At 44.9% G+C, this 18342-nt stretch overlaps 1 protein-coding gene across 2 annotated transcripts in view; it reads left to right on the top strand.

The window, feature by feature from the left end:
* The window catches only part of Dhx15 (DEAH-box helicase 15), a 92915-nt gene extending 75336 nt beyond the window's left edge, over positions 1-17579 (top strand). For both annotated transcript variants that reach the window (XM_055061874.2, XM_050193473.3), the window contains one exon: positions 17224-17579. In XM_055061874.2, coding sequence (XP_054917849.1) covers positions 17224-17344 — 121 coding nt within the window. In that variant the 3' untranslated portion in view covers positions 17345-17579. The remainder of the gene's footprint in view (positions 1-17223) is intronic.
* The last annotated feature ends 763 nt before the right edge of the window (positions 17580-18342 follow it).

Genomic DNA, 18342 nt, shown 5'->3' with positions numbered 1-18342 from the left:
ACCAAGCAACCACATTTTCTTTTTAATTTTGGCAAAATTATTATGCAAGTATAATTGGTAACTAAATACCAATTCTGTGGTTTTTTTTAAACATTATTTGAGTCCATGGCCGACTTTGAAAATGCTCTGTCAGACAGCAAACAACTGATCATCAGTAGAACGAAGATCAGTGACCTTCATTCTAAAGTATCGGTACTACATTATTAACGAGTGACTGGTTGCTTATGTGTAGTTCTGATGACAGTGCAATCATAGCAAATAAACCATCATTGGCTGTGTTCCAATACTCGTCGTAGACGGCTAAGTAAATGGCTATGTAGACAGTGGCCATCTTAAGTTTCGTTCCAATTCTCACGAGGTCGTCAAAGTAGACAGCTTCGTTGAGACAGCATCCAAGTCAAAAACGATGGCGGCGAAGCAGGACACTCTGAAAGCCAACCCATATCACCCATTACTACAGTATACCGAGTTTGCACATTTGTCATGGCTAATTCCACATCTTCATAAAACTGATCTACTACATCATCGTGACTGGATGGTGGAGCATAGGCTCTTACTACCTTTAATCTATACCTCTTAATAAGTTTGATTATGACTACTGCTACCCTCTCATTAATGCTGTAGAAGTCAATGTTTCTCGCAATGTCCTTATAGATTAGGAATCTTACCACGTGTTGCTTCTTATGTGGCAGACCTCTATAGCAGAGGACATGGCCATTAGTCAGCCATGTATAAGCCTAACCAGTTCTAATCTCACTAAGGCTGTTGATATCCCAAACAATGTCTGATAGTTCTTTTGAGTTGTGCTATGCTAGCCTCACTTGACAGAGTTCGGGTGTTAAAGGTTGCCAGGGTCAGTTTCCATTGGCGGCCTGTCCGGTTCCAGAGATTCTTAGCACCTTCTGCTGCGTTACAGGTCTGACAGCTGGCTTTGTCAGGTGCTCCGCAGCGGCTGGGGACTCGGGGCCATGGGTTAATTGTAGGGACCATGAGGGTGGGAGTGGCTGAATACTGCACCAGGGAGGCAATTCCTGTTCTGGTGAGCGAGTGTCTTTGTTGAAGCTTAGTGGGCCTTCCTACTTTGGTTGTACCTGGATTAGTATATCCCCACTCACTCTCAGCACCTTTTTCTGGTGTCAGGCATCACTCTGAGCCTGCAGATGAGCCTGAGCCTGGAGGAGGAGAAATTCAAGCTCATCGTCGTCAGATTTTTTTTAAAGGAAAAAAAGAAATTCATATGGCAACCGAGCATTTGACATAGCTCAGTCAGATGATCCCGTAGGCGGCGAGGCTACCTTAACGCCGAAAAGTACAGCCCAGACGATTACGGACGATTACAAGTTACCCTCCTCCATAGTCATGCATTTCCTCCTCAACTTGTTCGCCAAGTGATCGGGGCTGAGCTCCACCTTCACTGGCTCTGTGTCATGATGGCACGTCGTGTCGTCGACTTCCGGTTCTCTTTAAGAGCGAGCGTGCGAAGCCTCTCCAGACTCTCCGCCAGCTGCTTGGCAGTCGACCCCAAGCGAGAGTAATCGAAGCAGCATGCGTTGCAAGCATTCTGTCGCAGCGCGAGACGTGCCTGGTATTACGGTAGCCACAGGCGGGCTGGACGTTCTGACAGAACAGTGGAGGCATAAACTCAAGCTGATGAAGGAACCTTAGCGTAGACATACGTGAGCTGCCTGATTGGTCTCCTCGGTCCAGCCATCTGTTTGCGCAGAGCTTAACCAGCCAAACAAAGAGCTAGTATTGCTCAAGCCAAGTGTGAACGATTACACTCCTGCGAAAGATTTACACCAGCAGCAAAGAATAATACATTTCGTTACTGCTACTGTGTGTCGTGTAGCTCTGTGCCACCAAGTGGCTTCATCGTGCAGACCATTCACATTTGCGCTTCTGCTCTTGCCGTAAAACGACACGGTCAAACGGCCTGGCCCTGTCCCCTTGCGCTTGCGTTTAGCCTAATACTGAATTCGCAAGACGCTATTGCGTTAGTAATCTTCCGATGTAAAGTGACGGCCGCAAAAGCGCAAATCCTGGCGCCGATTGGATAGCGGCAGTCCGATGCGCTGCAGCCAGTCCGCTCGTCTGCTTCCTTGCAGAGGGACACGATGTTGCAGCTTGACCTGTTGCCAGTCGCTACGTTTGCAGTCCACAACGCAACAAAGTCGAATCCTAGTGCTCACGAAAAGGCTGAGACCGACTCTGACCGCGGAGCTCTCGTTAAAATGGAGCACGTTGTAACACAAGCAGACATTTGCTGTGTGCTGGAAGTGCACAAGTGTAGTGAGAAATTGTTCTTGTGCATTCTCTTTCTGTTACTTTCTTTTTATAGAAACAAATTAACTAGCATTCCAACTATTACGAACATCATTTGTTCACCCTAAAGGTGGAGAAATTGTCGATGACGCACCCTGGGCGTCCAGTCGGATAGCTCGCCCTACTGACGTCAATTGGGTGATTTACTTCATATGGGTAGGGGCGGCTGAAAATTCCGCCGAGCAGGGTGCTGCGATCGGCAGCGATGTACATTTTTAAAACCCTATAATAAATTAGACGCTTTATGCGGAGCACTTAGATGCGTCAACTAATGATCAGAAGCACCTATTCTAATGACTCAGTACGTTTGTACAAAATTGTCAAAATCGTTTCAGGTTCCTTTAAAGATTGTGTGAAAAGAAAAGTAACAAAAAGGAAAATGGTTTAAACGCTTACCGAGAAGCCGCGAGCCATGTAATGTCCGCTTATTGTCATGTCTGCCTGCCTCTTGCCGTCGTTTGTATATATACCGAAACATGTGCTCCTGGGTAAATACTAAGAGTGGCAAGATCGGCCGCCAGAACAATACAGTTCTGAGCCTCGTGCAAAGCAGACAACCCTGACAGTTCCTAAATGTCTTTGGCCTTTCTACAGTTTTAGATAGCGTTTATACCAGAGCTAATGAGAAGGACGAAATGGGGAACTGACCCCTTAGTTTCCCGGGAACGTCTCATGCCTATACGTTAGGAAGTATATTTCATGTATATATATATATATATTTCATATATTTCATGTTTCTTTATGTCATGATTTATCAACTTGCACCGATGCGCTAGCACAAGCTGGTTGTCTCCTGTGTGTGTGCGTGTGTGTGTGCCCGTGCGTGCGTGTGATGGTTGTGAAAATGAGTGATTATTAGAAGTGAGCGGGCTTTGCCTTCAAGTGTCCTATTGTCCCTGTGTGCTTTGTGCACTAAAAGGCTAAAATGCAATACCAACATGCCCTAACTTACATTCTTTCAAGTCATAGTTGATCTCCAAGTAACTAGTAAAAATGCTCTGAATGTCATCGCTTGGTGTTAAGTTGGTGCAAAGTTATTTATTTATTTAAAACCATGATTTCTCCCTGGTACTCCTCTTTAAATGTAATGCCCTATTTTTACCCCCTGAATTTCAAAATATATAATACGAGTAAATGAAGGACCCTAAACAAGTATATGATATGAGGTAGCCATTATATATGCTAACCTTTGGCCCGTAAGCAGTGTGACTTTTTTTGTCCAGTCCATGCATTAAAAAAAAGAAAGCTATGCAGTAGTCTAATTAGTGGCTACAGAGTGGATATGGCATTGCGTTTCTAAACTCAAGCTCACGGGTTCAAACCAGGTTGCGAAATTCGATCGGAACAAAATGGAAAAACACTCGTGTACTTCTGTTTAGGTGCACATTAGAGAACCCCAGGTGGTGAGAACTGAACAGCATGCTTCATAATCATATGAAGGCTTTTTTCGGCTTTTTTGTAGAGGTGTGAATGAAAGAAATTATTCTTGAGTCTGGTTTCTGACAAAAACATGTTATGCTTGTCTTATATTTCATACCTAAATATAATGCCGTTCACAACTGTACGTCTGCTCAACTAAGCAGCTTGTTTATTATAAACGGCTGCTTTCAGTTATCCGGTGCACTATCATAAAATGAAGCAATTAAAGGAGCGACATGCCTCACATACACGTGGAGATATTTGTAGATCTGCTGTGTTTGTTGAAGAAAAGTGTGGTACCACATTGGGCGCCCAGTTTTGATGGGTTGAAGACATGGTGAGACTGTCAAAAAAATGTTTTCCTTGCCTGGGTCAAGTTCGCTGATTTACAGGCTGCCCCAAAACGGGTAGTTTATATTGAATGACAGCTGGGACCTTGTTCAGCAGAACCGGTTAGTACCCGTGTGTTAATTCTCCCAAGAACTGGCGCGCCTCTGTGTAACAGCAACGGCTGTCCAGCAGCACAATCATTCGGAATAAGTCCTCACTTGTATCGGCCCCTCACCTTGGAGACTTCAAAAGTTCTGTTATGCGTTACATTCAAATGGAAACAGCTATTCAATAATTTTTATTGTGAATTCTGAAGTGAAATACGATCAGACTAGCAAATACCATTTGATGAAAATATATGTTTCTACTTCATTTCGCCTGCTGGCACGTTGAAGGAGACCGCCAGAAAAGCCACGGAGATTGCATTGGTAAAGACTTCCAGGTCTCCCCGATTCAGTTTGAGTACACAGTCGATATCTCTTCCCTAACACTGTTGTTCATATTAACGTCCAATAATTGCCTTGATTACTTTTCTCGGAAAGTCGGTTGGTTCACCTGGAGCTGGTGCAGCTTTTAAAAGAAACACACTTATTCTCGTAGGGAGTTTTCACTTTTTCCCTCAGTGCATTAAGAATATTTCATAATTTTTCTGTTTGGTACATGTCGTGGATATATATGTCTATGTACCCTTATATTTACCTAGAAAGTGCACTGGTCATCCGCATCTGTTCGCGCTATGCAGTTAATAAACTTTGTTTATTTCACTATAATATTATTATCCTTGGTCATTGTCCCTGATCAACATTCCATTAACAAGAAGCACGCACAAAGTAATGCGATATCAATAAAATTTTGTTACGTAGCTTCATGTTGCAGATAGGCGGCTTCTGTGGCAAAAATTGTGTTAATTTTGGAAAACAGTGTTAAAAACAGTAGTTCACCTGGCTAAAGCTATAATTGGTACTGGCTGACTAGAGTCGCGGGCACACCGAAGCAAGTAAAACTTTAAATTAATTTTACTGCACAGACTTTTTGTGAGAAAAACTAGTCGTTCACCAGCGTCGGTGCAATGAATGCGCGCTCGCTAGCAGACGGCACACTTAACGAGAGCAAAATCCTAAATGTCATCTTGTATAACCCATGCCTCAAATTTGTATAAGTAACATAATGGTATCACTATAAATTTGCAGTTGAAAGAAAGCACTGTTACGTGAGCGTACGCACGCAATCAGTCTCAGCGCCTGAAGTGAAATAATGTTGAATATGCTGCGAAGTGCATCTTCACCCCAATCCAATTCACTCGGCAGCGCCCTCGCACAATTTGTCCACATGCGGCACCTTCGTGGGAGAGCGCCGTTCCGCCCACTCGACCATTGTCTAGTACACTCTAGCAAGAGCCATCTCGGTCGGGCCACGTTGGCCACATCAGGTTGCGTTGACTGTGCCAGTGCTTCAAACTATATATGTTCTTGGCAACGTGATGTAGCATGTGCGTGCACGCGCTCATGCTACGTTGGACTGTATATGCGCCTTAACCGAGCATTTTTTTTTTCCCTCTGACTTTCATGAGTTAGAATTTTGTATCATTCGAATTTTCGTAGCATCTCCGCGAAATTCAAATGTACGAGCTTTTACTGTATTTATAGTCACCCAGAGAAAGCGTTTGCCAAGGAGATCTTGATGGGTATGTGGCTTTGCTGTTGAAATGCAGCTTGTGCTTCTTCAACTGCAGTTTACATGTTTTGTACGTATTGGCTGGTCCGCGGCGCACTTCTCTGCTGCACTATAGTGCACGCTTTCACTCTGAAAGCTGGAACAGGAAAGATGTGTTCAGTCTTCCTGTATTCAGTGTTGTGTACTGCACAGCCATTGCTCGTGTTCGAGTACGTATTCGAGTACCCAACGGCTACTCAATGCATCGGCATTCTTGCAACAGCTCAGATCAGGAGTGCAACAGGGAGAATGCACACCTAGAGAAAGCGAGCATTGATAAGCGAGCATTGTGCCTGGCTGCCTAGGTGCAACCTGGCACAACTGAAAGATCAACAGTTGAGTACGGTTCTTCAATATTCGCCATATTCGCATCGCTATCGCTTTGCTGCCAGGTGCACGCGTCGTCTGCATAGGGGGAGTTTTTATGTAGCTGCTAATAACAAAATTGGGCAATAACCAGCCCTGTGGCTTTGTCAAGATTACTTCGAGAGTATACACTAGGCATTTATAGTTGTCAATTTAGCCGAAGTGAAATTTCGTTGCAACTGGCCTTTAAGCAGGCACTCGCTAGGCTTGGTGCGGTTCTTTGGCCGCGCGTCGCTTCCATGTTGCTCACGCTCCATGGCCGCGTGTATCTTGTCGACTTGTTGCTGTGCCTCCTGCATCGCTGCTTCGGTAGGCATCGTATACCTCTGTCGTCTCTGCAGCGCATTTGCACTCATGCTCCACTCCCCTTTGTTACTTTTGAGGACCCATTATTTTATCTGCAAGTAAAGGCCTAAGCGCAACATAGCTCACCTAGTGCATGCGAGCCACGTCTGTTTGTGGTGTGCGGACCCGCACAAGAGAGTGGTGCAAACAGGCGCCAAGCCAGTAGCAACAAGTGGACACATGGGGGTGTGTGCGCATTGGTGAAAAACTCTGCGACCTTGAAGCCTTGCATTTGACCTTGGCTCTAACTAGGCAGAGAAATGCTTCACATTAAAAGGCTGTTGATGCTTAGGGAGATATGATGGTGTACCTTGCGAGGTGTGCGACAAAAAGATGTCGCGAAGGCCTGGGTGCATGCAGCCAGATGCAGCTGCTCGCTTTTTTTCCCCTGTTTAAATAAAGCAAGTAACAGAAAGAGAATGCACAGGGACAGTTTCTCACTACACTTAATTAAGCACTTCCGACACAAAGGAAGTGTCGTCCGCTTGTGGTACAACATGCTCCGTGTTCTGTGTGGTCAGTGTTGATTTTGACCTTTCTTTTCACGTGCACCATGGTTCGCCCTTCTTACGTTGTGGGCTGCAAACATAGTGACTGGCAATGTGTCAAGCTGCGACATTGCATTCCTCTGCAAGGTAGCAGAGAAGTTATATTGCACAGAAGCAATGCTGAAGGTGGAAAAGTAGCAATGGACCTTTTCAGAAATGCGCGTGTACCATCAGCAGTGGCCTCTGGACGCGCTCACCTGCTCGCCTGCTCCCAATTTGCCGCTGTGGCTTAGTGGTAGGGGTGTGCGAATAACATTCAAAACTTTCGAATATTATCGAATATTATATTTTAATATTCTTATTTGATTCAAAAACTGGGTTTTCGAAAATTTTTGAATGTACGATTGGATACAAATATTCGGAACAAATTGAATGTATTGCTGGCTGTGTTGGAGCAAACATGGTTCTTAATGTTTGTTTCTATCTAATCTGAGAAAGTGTGTCTGATATTGTGCTGAATTTTGAGATAATTTCATGCTGTTGGTGAAATTTTGCCTGTGAAATGCGCTTAGCCACTGGACATTTCTGCAGGGAAGCCAGCCTCTCAGTTGCAAAGGGCACAGGTTTGAGAATAGCGAGGGTGCACTCGTTTTGCAGGTTCCACTGCCAATCCTGAGCTTATTACTTCACAGCTAATGCGATGAGTGAAGACTGGTATGGGGTCAAATGCCCCCGAGCTTACGGGAAATTCATGCAGTATATTAAGGCACAGGTTGGCAAGAACAGACTAGCAGATAATTGCAATGTTCCAACATGTTAAAATAAACCAACTTGCTAATATAAGTGCATGTGCACATTATTATTAGATATTCAATTCAAAGTATTCATATTCACTTCGTACCCCGCAGGGGCGTCTGCGTCAGCAGGCGTTTGGTGGGTTGCGACACCACGGACCCGAGCACACGAGGGTTGGCCCCTCCCGCGTGTAGCCGTGCGCGGCTTAGCCGTGTCTGGGGAAAGGGGGATCCTGGGGGTTGAGCCGATGCTGGGTGTCTGGACCTTTAAGGCCCCCCAGCGGAGGCAACACACCTCTTTGGCCTCTGCTTCACATAGACGGCACCCCCGGACTGACCCATCCGGGGGAAATCGGTAGTTGCCTTTTCCTGTCTCTCTCTCCCTACAACCTTCGTCTTTTCCTTACTTTCCACCTTTCCTGTCTCCTTCTCACTTCTTTATTACTTCCGACCTTTCTGGCAGCAAGGGTTAACCTTGTGTGAGTAGCCAACCTTGGTTATATCATATTGGGTTATAGCGGCAACGTACAGCTGGCGTTTGCAGGCCCTGTTGTTCAGGCCCTGCAGCGTCCCCTTGTTGGACTCCATGGTGGGTGGCTAGCGTTGCTGCCGAAAACTACACTTCCACACATGGCTGTTTCCTTCCCTCCACTACCTGATCGCCCTCAGAAAAGAGGGCGCACCGATGAAGTCTTCCAGTTTTTTGGCCGCCAAAAAGAATCATTCCCACGTTTCCATGTGATTCATTCTGCAAACCCAGATAAACAAGTACGAACGATCTCACCCTTCCTTGTTTCCAAGTCATTGACTGAAGTCTTTGGTCTTGGTTATAAGGCGTCGAGGATGGCGAGTGGTGATCTCCTCTTGGAGCTCCGCGACCAAAAACAATATGAAAACTTGTCAAAACTAGTGTCATTTGGGGAAACCCAGATAATTATTACCCCGCACCGCACGATGAACACCACCCGTGGTGTTGTCTCTGACGATGACTTGATGGAGCTCACTGAGGCTGAACTCTTGGAGGGCTTCAGTGACCAGAATGTTATCAATGTTAAACGAATTAAGATGAGGCGAGATGGAAAAGAGATAAAGACGAAACACCTGATACTCACCTTCGGCTCAAGTGTCCTTCCCGAGTCCATCGAGGCCGGTTATATCAAACTTCGTGTTCGGCCATACATTCCCAATCCTCTCAGATGCTTGTTTCGGCCACAGTTCACAGAACTGTCGAGGCCGGCTGACTTGTGCCAAGTGCAGTGACAACGAACATTCCTCTGAAACGTGTCGGAACACTCCACATTGTGTTAATTGTGATGGCGAGCATGCCGCATACTCGCGGTCATGCCCGTCCTGGAAGAAAGAAAAAGAAATAGTCACAATCAAGGTAAAAGAAAACATATCTTTCAAGGAGGCACGTAGGCGGGTGTCATACCTGTCTAAGAGTAGCTTTGCCGATGTGGCGCGTAAGGGGGCAGCGTCACAACGGCCTCCGGCGGCTGTCCGACCCACAGGCAGTGAGTCGGCAGTTACGCCATCTGCCCCCGCGGCGGTTGCAGCTAGCGCTGCTCCGTCTACCCAGAATGAGGGACCATCGACCCCGAAGGTGGACGCAGCCGAGGCTGCCCCAGCCTCCGAGGCCCCTTCCAGCGCTGGCAACGGCCAGCGCAGCGAAATCCCTCGGGGAGCCCCATCGACCTCCGGGCTGGTGGGCGCAGGGGTCTTGCCCTCCAAGGCGGGACTCCCTCTGAAAACCTCTCGCTCGCAAGAGCGCTTGTCCGGCGCCTCACACGAGGCAATGGACATTACACCTGTCCCCAAGGCGCACCAAACGCCTAAGGAGCGTCGAGAATCGCTCGAACGCTTCAAAAAGAACAAAACACCTATTACAGGGCCTCGAAAGGGCTCTGTAATCTAAGGCATCTTTCCGTTTCCGTACACACAGCACCAATTTACTCTAAATATGGATACACAAATTATTCAATGGAACGTCAGAGGTCTTCTTAGAAATCTGGATGACGTACAAGAACTCATACACAAACACAATCCAAAAGTGCTGTGTTTACAGGAAACACACCTAAAATCAAAACACACAAACTTTCTCCGACAGTATATAACTTTTCGCAAAGATCGCGATGATGCTGTCGCATCATCGGGAGGTGTAGCTATAGTTATCCACAAAAGCATTGCGTGTCAACATTTACAGCTCCAAACGCCTCTTGAAGCAGTGGCAGTTCGAGCTGTCCTCCTAAACAAACTCATCACCATTAGCTCGCTTTACGTACCCCCACACTACAAGTTAAACAGACATGAATTCCAGTCATTTATAGACGAATTGCCAGAACCTTATGTTGTTCTTGGCGATCTCAATGCGCACAGCTCCCTGTGGGGTGACTGTCGTATAGATGCGCGAGGTCGTCTTGTTGAACAGTTCCTTTTTTCTTCTGGTGCGTGCCTTTTGAATAAGAAGAAACCCACTTATTACTGTCTTGCAAATAATACCTTTTCTTCAATTGATCTCAGCATAGTTTCCTCGTCTATACTGCCTGAACTGGAGTGGGAAGTTGCGAACAATCCTTACGGAAGCGACCACTTCCCCATACTATTAACAACACTTAAAGAAAACGAATATCTACCACAGGCTCCTAGGTGGCAGGTTGACACAGCCGACTGGGAGAAATTCCGAACCATAACTAGCATATCATGGGATGACATGTCCTCGTTACAAATTGATGCTGCTGTGGATTACCTTACAGCTTTTATTATAGATGCCGCATCTAAATGCATACGTGAAGTAAGTGGCTCGGCATGCAAACGGCATGTCCCGTGGTGGAACGATGAATGTAGAGTCGCACGTAGAAATCAAAACAAAGCGTGGGGGTTGCTACGCGCTTCGCCCACTGCAGAGAATCTTGTTAACTTTAAGACAGTTAAGTCTCAAGGCAGGAGAACCCGCCGACAGGCCAGAAGAGAGAGCTGGCAAAAGTTTTTATCGAACATCAACTCGTTTACAGATGAGGCGAAAGTCTGGAACCGCGTAAATAGAATTAGAGGGAGACAAACATATTCACTCCCTCTGGTAAACACACAGGGTGATACGCTGCAACATCAGGCAGACTCACTTGGGGAGCACTTTGAGAGTGTGTCAAGTTCAAAACATTATTCGAAATCCTTCCTGAAATATAAGCAAATAGAAGAATGTAAGCCACTCAAAAGAAAATGTCCACAGAGTGAGTCCTACAACTGCCCATTCAGTATTGCTGAGTTGAAAGCTGCCTTGAGCTCATGCAAGAGCTCTGCACCCGGATCTGACAGAACCATGTATGAAATGCTCAAAAACTTACCCGATGACACGCAAGTTACACTACTCACACTTTTCAACACCATCTGGGATGCAGGGTACCTTCCAACCGCATGGAAGGAAGCTATTGTGGTCCCTGTTTTGAAACAAGGCAAAGACCCTTCCTCAGTGGCAAGTTACCGCCCGATAGCCCTCACAAGTTGCCTTTGTAAGGTATTTGAAAAAATGATTAATCGACGACTGATCCATTTCCTTGAAATGAGCAAAATGCTTGATCCTTATCAATGCGGCTTTCGAGAAGGACGGTCCACGACCGATCATCTCGTACGTGTTGAAGCAAATATTCGGGAGGCATTCATACATAAACAGTTCTTCCTATCGATATTTCTCGATATGGAAAAGGCGTATGACACAACGTGGCGTTACGGAATCTTAAGAGACCTGTCAGAAATGGGCATCCACGGTAATATGCTTAACATAATGGAAAGCTATCTGTCAAATCGTACGTTCCGGGTAAAAGTAGGCAATGCACTTTCACGTCCTTTTACGCAAGAAACGGGTGTACCCCAAGGAGGTGTGCTCAGCTGCACGCTCTTCATCGTGAAGATGAACACGCTTCGCGCTTCATTACCTCAGGCCATCTTTTACTCTGTCTACGTGGACGACATTCAGATAGCTTTCAAATCCTGTAACCTCGCAGTGTGCGAGAGACAGGTACAGCATGGCCTGAACAAAGTCTCAATGTGGGCAGACAGGAATGGATTTAAGATCAATCCTAACAAAAGCACTTGCGTTCTTTTTACAAGAAAAAGAGGAATGATCCCAGACCCTTGCTTAGAACTGGGTGGACAACAAATACCTGTAAACAAAGAACACAAATTTCTAGGTGTCATACTTGACTACAGACTCACTTTCGTCCCCCACATTAAACATCTTAAAGAAAAATGTCTAAAAACGATGAACATAATGAAACTCCTATCCCAGAGTACATGGGGTAGTGACAGGATGTCTTTATTGAAACTCTATAAAAGCCTCATTCGTTCGCGCCTAGACTGTGGTGCCGTGATTTATCACTCTGCCGCCCCGAGTGCGCTAAAAATGCTAGACCCTATTCACCATCTAGGTATCCGTTTAGCCACGGGCGCTTTCAGGACAAGTCCTGTTGAAAGTTTATACGCCGAATCGAACGAGTGGTCACTTCATCTCCAGAGAACATACATCAGCCAAACATATTTTCTGAAAGTTCACTCTAATCCTCAGCATCCGTGTTATACTACCGTTAATGATTTGACATATGCTACACTCTTTCATAATCGTCCCTCCGTAAGACAGCCTTTCTCGCTGCGTGTGAGGGACCTTAGTCATGAAATGCATGTCCCACTCCTGGACCTTCGCCTAATGCATCCAGCCAAGCTGCTACCTCCTTGGGAGTGGCAGCTCATACAGTGCGATATATCTTTCATGCAAGTTACGAAACACGCTTCAGACATTGAAATCCAAATGCATTTCCGGGAACTCCAGCACAAACACTCCTGCACGGAGTTCTACACAGACGCATCGAAGTCACACGACGGGGTGTCCTACGCAGCCGTCGGGCCATCCTTCTCGGAAACCGATGTACTACATGCGGAAACTTGTATCTTGACGGCTGAGGCCTACGCACTATTGTCGGCTGTGAAGCATATCAGAAAATCAAAACTCCAGAAAGCAGTCATATATACGGATTCCCTTAGTGTTGTGAAGGCCTTGATGGCATTCTCTAACCACAAAAATCCGGTAATTAACGAACTCTATTCTGCTCTGTGTAAAGCGTATATAGGTAACCAGCATGTCATCATATGCTGGGTGCCGGGTCATAGGGGCATCGGAGGTAACGTTCTGGCGGACCAGATGGCCACATCAATTGCATCGTATTCTGCTCATCCTACTGCTGCAGTCCCTGTCACAGATCTGAGGCCCTTCTTGCGCAGGAAACTGCGAAACTACTGGCAACGCTTGTGGGACAGGGAAACAAATAATAAGCTGCACGTAATAAAGCCACAATTAGGGTTCTGGCCTTCTGCAATAAAATCACGGCGCACAGATGTCCTATTCTGTCGTCTTAGAATAGGACACACATTTGGCACCCATAACTTTTTACTCACCGGAAATGACCCTCCAACATGTGGCAGATGCGGGGAGAGGCTCACCGTGCTCCACGTTCTCCTGGAGTGTCGGAAAGCCGAATCTGAGAGAAGGAGACATTTTTCCTTAGCATACCGGCAGCACATTCCCCTTCATCCAGTAATGTTTCTCGGTCCAGAACCGCTTTTTAATACAAACACTGTCCTAGGTTTCCTCAGAGATGTTGTCCTACACGTTATTAGTCCCATACATTCGTAGCGCTTCCTCTCTTGTGAGGATGCCGCTGTGAAAGTCATACTGTATAGCACATGCCTCCAGGCCCTTGTGTTTCAAGGGCTCTGGCGAGGCAGTAGTGCTCCAGGTAATTTTACCATCTCACAGATCTTTTATAATGCATCATTCTCTCACGATGCACTTTATTTCTCATTGAACATGTCATTATCATCGACATAATCTTATAACACATAGATTTTACGCACTCTAGAGCGACTAATTTTAAGGCCCCTTTACAGCCACGTCACATCAAGCTCATTGAACTCATAACTACATTGCGAATTCATCAACACTGGCTTGGCGCTCTTTGGCCATTACTGGCCCTTGCGCCAATAAAAACCAAACATTCATTCATTCATATTCACTTCGTATTAGAAAATTTTGATATTTGCACACCCCTACTTAGTGGCTATGGCGTTGCACTGCTAGCCATGAGGTCGCAGTATCAAATCCACTTAACTCTGTCCCTGTCTGTGTTCACTGTTAATCCTTTAAGATGCTTTACCGACTAGCCCACCAAGCCATCCTTGTGAACATCAAATCCTGGCTGCGGCGACCGCATTTCGATGGGGGCAAAATCCAAAAACGCTTGTGTTCCGGGCATTGGAGGCTTGTTGGGGATCCCACTACGCCCACTACACCCCACTACGTCATTCCTCATAATCAAATCATGGTTTTGGCACGTAAAACCCCAGAATTCATTCATTCATTAATTCACCTGCTCACATGGCCTGCTCTCTCCTCTGGCGGTTAGGTGCATGGCATTGTGGGAAAAGGGTGCACCGAGCGGTGCTCAGCTCTCATGTCAGGCAAGGCAGAAAGGTGAATCTCCCACGGCCACTGCCGACAACGCATGCTCTATTCTCGTTGTCTTGTGACTGTTAGCGCTCATAGTGGCAAACGCATTGCAACTTTCTTTGTGGCGCAGCCACGGCGCTACGTGCTTTTCATTAAGGTGCACACATCCCGATTCTTTTGCCACAAAGCTGGCCACCAACAAATCATTTGTTCGTCACAATATAGCGTGCGCTCTTCATCCTCGACACCTTCCACCATGCTTGTGACATTGCACCGAGTCAAAATGAAGCTACCGTTTGTAGCAAGCGCTGCGGACGGAATCGCAGCCGGTATTGACGCAATCATGGACGGTGGCTATGCAGTTCTGAAGGCACACGGCCGACGCGTGTACCAAGTCAAAACGAAACCACTCTTTCCCACAATCACTGTGTACAAAACTACGGTTGCTATCAACGCGATCGTAGACGGCGATGGCACAGTTATGAAAGTACGCAGCCAAAGCGGTGCTATGCACGGCGGTAAATCCAAGAATAAAGGTTATAAATGCACAAATTGTTCTGGCGTTTTTTATCGTTCAGATATGATTTCTGCTGATAACTTTGGCTATGTGGACTCCACCGCTTCGTTTCATTTCGACCTTAGCATCGTTTTTGCTCTTTCACATCGCACAAATGCAGTGCTCGCCAACCTCCAAGAGTTGTCGAAATTAACCGGTGTGTGGCCAGAGATTTACGAATGAACAAGGTTGTGGTTCCAAATTAATAAATACACCTGCTGGGATCAGAAGACAAAACATTTATCCGATTATGAGAATTAACGAGGGTTTATTTACCTAACAGTTTATTTTAACATAAAACAAACAAAACTTCACTGTGGGCAGCTTCTCATTGTTACATCCTAGTATTGTTAAAGCCGGTAATGCTTTAAGTGAGTTCGACTGTACTGCATTCTGTATAGTTAAAATCTTTGGATGTTTGTTTCTCTGCACTTTTGTGCAACCAGGTTATAGCAATGGAATTTCCTTGGCACTTTAATATCGTTGGAAGTGGGTTCGACTGTATACAAAGTTTATTGTACTTAACCATACTTATTTTAATGCATGACAAGCATCCTCAGTGCTTTTTTCGTTCCTATACAATGAAGCGAAATATTTTGTTCCAGAAATTAAGTCTCTAAAGTACATTGCCCTAGACAGCATGAACAAGCGACCACTGTTTCAATATTTAAAAATATGTTGCCATTGAAACCACTAATCATATGGAAATTGCTCATTTGGAGTGCGAAAGAAACTTAAAATGTTGTGTGCCTAAATACTATGCCTTGTTTGACTAAAATCAGAAGTAATGTAAATGCTGTGTTTGCGTGAAATGTGTCACACAGAATACAGAAATGCTCAACTGAAGGAAACATTCCGGTCGCTTGGGCCTGTAAAATAGCAGATACAAACTACTTAGCAGGCTAGAAACAGAAGATGAAGGCCTGTTGACAAAGGTTGGAAGTCTAAAAAAATTAGTATAATGATGTCAGCTTTTGCGGGGAAGCTAGATTCAAATGGCTTTCAGTAAAAGCTGAAGACTTGAGCAAGCACCTGATAAACTGCAATAAATTAATCCTCTTAACTTCTACTCTGCTCGTGGCTTTCAAAAGCAAGCTGCTCAAATGTATGTGCAGTGTTCACATACACAGAGAGTAATTTGTCACTTTCTTGTTTGATATTCGTGCCGTTGGCCTGATACGCTGCCCAGGCAGCACTATGGAAACGTTGGTCCATTGCAAACGTGGGGTCCTGCTGGCGAATGCATGGCGCCAAGATACATCTGCTCGTCTGAGCTGTACTGCAGCGGGAATTTCGGAGAATTTAGTGCATTGGGAAGTTTTGTAGCATGCCTTTCATTGCCAAGAAAGCACAGCACTGTGCCAAATGCAGGCACTGCGCACGAGAAGTTGCAGACGCCGTTTCTCTGTGCTGCCTCTTGCGTGTATGTTTTGCTTAAGTCCCACAATGTCAAGCTGCAGTGGCAGGCTGTTGCAATATGTGTCTGATCACTTACGCACATGCACCAACTTGGAACCATGGTCCCTAAACAATGAAGAATTAATTAAACTATTACAAGGATTAATGAGCTGCTGGCATTATCACCGTGGCCAAGCTTTACCAGTTCTGGTATGTGTTGACGCCGAGACTACTGGCCACATGCATGCTCATGCTGCAAAAGCGTATTTCCAGACACGGCCATCGATAAATACCACGATTGAATGACTGTAGCCCTAACACTGTCGAGCAGTAATTTTCTATTCGAAGAAAGAATGATACTGCAGCAATGGTTCCATTGTCATTAATTTGTACATGGTAACAAGTAATGTGACACAGCTGTTTAAACACCACTTTTTATGTTGTCTCCTAACTTAATGCTGTAACTGACTCTGTCTACCACGTCATTTGATTGATTTTCTTTTTCTTGTCCTCAGCAGCGCGTTGTCAAATAGTTTCAGCCACCGTTTTCCTTTTATGGAAATGCCCGTTGCAAGCTCATCTTCAGCTTTACGAGATCCCACTTTATCAATAGTTGCATCCTTTCTTTCGCTCTTGAATAGATACGTTATTTGCATTACTATTGATTGAAATTTAACAAAGCTATTGATTTAACGAAACAATTCTTGGATCCCATTGCATTTCTTAAATCAAGGTTTGACTATACATATCACTAAGTACTTTGGTCTCTGAAATCAGTGCAACCTTTTTGTATCTATATGTAAACTCTAGAGCAAATCTTAACGTTATTTCACACCTGTTCGGGCTTTTTAAATAAAATGTAGATGTCAGATTTGTGTTCAATATTGTAGGACATAACTCATTCAGTGCCTATTGTGTTCCAACCTCAAGAAGGATTGTGTCTGCATTTTTATCAATGCATGTGCCACAATGTGTTCAAAAGTTATGTTCTTTTTTCAGGTTGATCAAGATTGCACCCAACTACTATGACATGTCGAATTTTCCCCAGTGCGAAGCAAAACGCCAATTGGAAATACTCATTGCCAAAATGGAGACCCGGCAATACCAGGAAGGCTTCTGAAGCGTTCAGTTCACAGCTGGCATCTGTACAAAATGATTATTCATGGCTGTCTCTCTTTCTCTGTCTCTCTCCCTTTTTCTTTTTTTTTTTTCTTTTTTCATAGTTCATGGAATCATGTTTTCTAACTTGTTTTACCAGCATTCTGGCAATTTCTGTGAGTCTGTTGCAGAACCCTTGCTTGTCTCGAACGTTACCTGTGTATTGCTTTTAGTAAACATGGCTTTCACAGGGGTCATTGCTTGTCTACCTTTTTTTTTTTTTTTTATATACTAATGCTAAAAAAATTCTCAACACAGAGCTGCATCATCTGACACCCTTCACCCAATTCTAATGTGCTGCCGAATTTAATGCAGACCCAGTTTTATTGGTTCATAATAAAACAATGTACACACAAATCTAACACGCACGCAGTTGTGTAGTAATAAAAAAAATGTAGCATGCTTCCAATTCTGGCAATCAAAAATAAGATTCATAATCAAAATAAGAATTAACCTTGACAGAAATAAATTTCATTTGTGTCCATCATCATCAGTCTGACAGATTTTTGTTGCTGTCTATGAACCACAACATGTCAACCTCCATGTGGCCCAAAGCAACTCTGCTGCAATGGCAAACAAGATGGTGGCCCATGCCTAGGCTTACCTACTTCATTTCATCCTGCGACACATGCAGGAGTACCGAAAACATGCAAGATGGCTCTGTTGCTGCTAACTTAGCATGTAACACAACTTTGGGTTTTCATAATTGGAGCTTAATGTGGCACATCATCATCATCACCATCCTCCGCAAAAACTTTTTTCTGGCACTGACGATAGGCTGTTGCTAACGTATGAACACTGTTTTGCATGAACTAATCGTAATGAGCAAGCAATCTTTAGACCAATTTTCATGGCAGAAAAAACTGCATTAGAATTGGGTGAATATGTAATAATTGTCAGTACGCTTCGACATAGCAAATGCAGGCTGAAAATCTGCATTTTCGGTGTGTGTGCTTAACA

The sequence above is a fragment of the Dermacentor andersoni genome, chromosome 1, assembly GCF_023375885.2.
Source record: "Dermacentor andersoni chromosome 1, qqDerAnde1_hic_scaffold, whole genome shotgun sequence".
Taxonomy (NCBI): Eukaryota; Metazoa; Arthropoda; class Arachnida; order Ixodida; family Ixodidae; genus Dermacentor; species Dermacentor andersoni.
The sequence above is the reverse complement of the archived record's forward strand: the minus strand, read 5'-3'. Positions and strand labels throughout refer to the sequence as shown.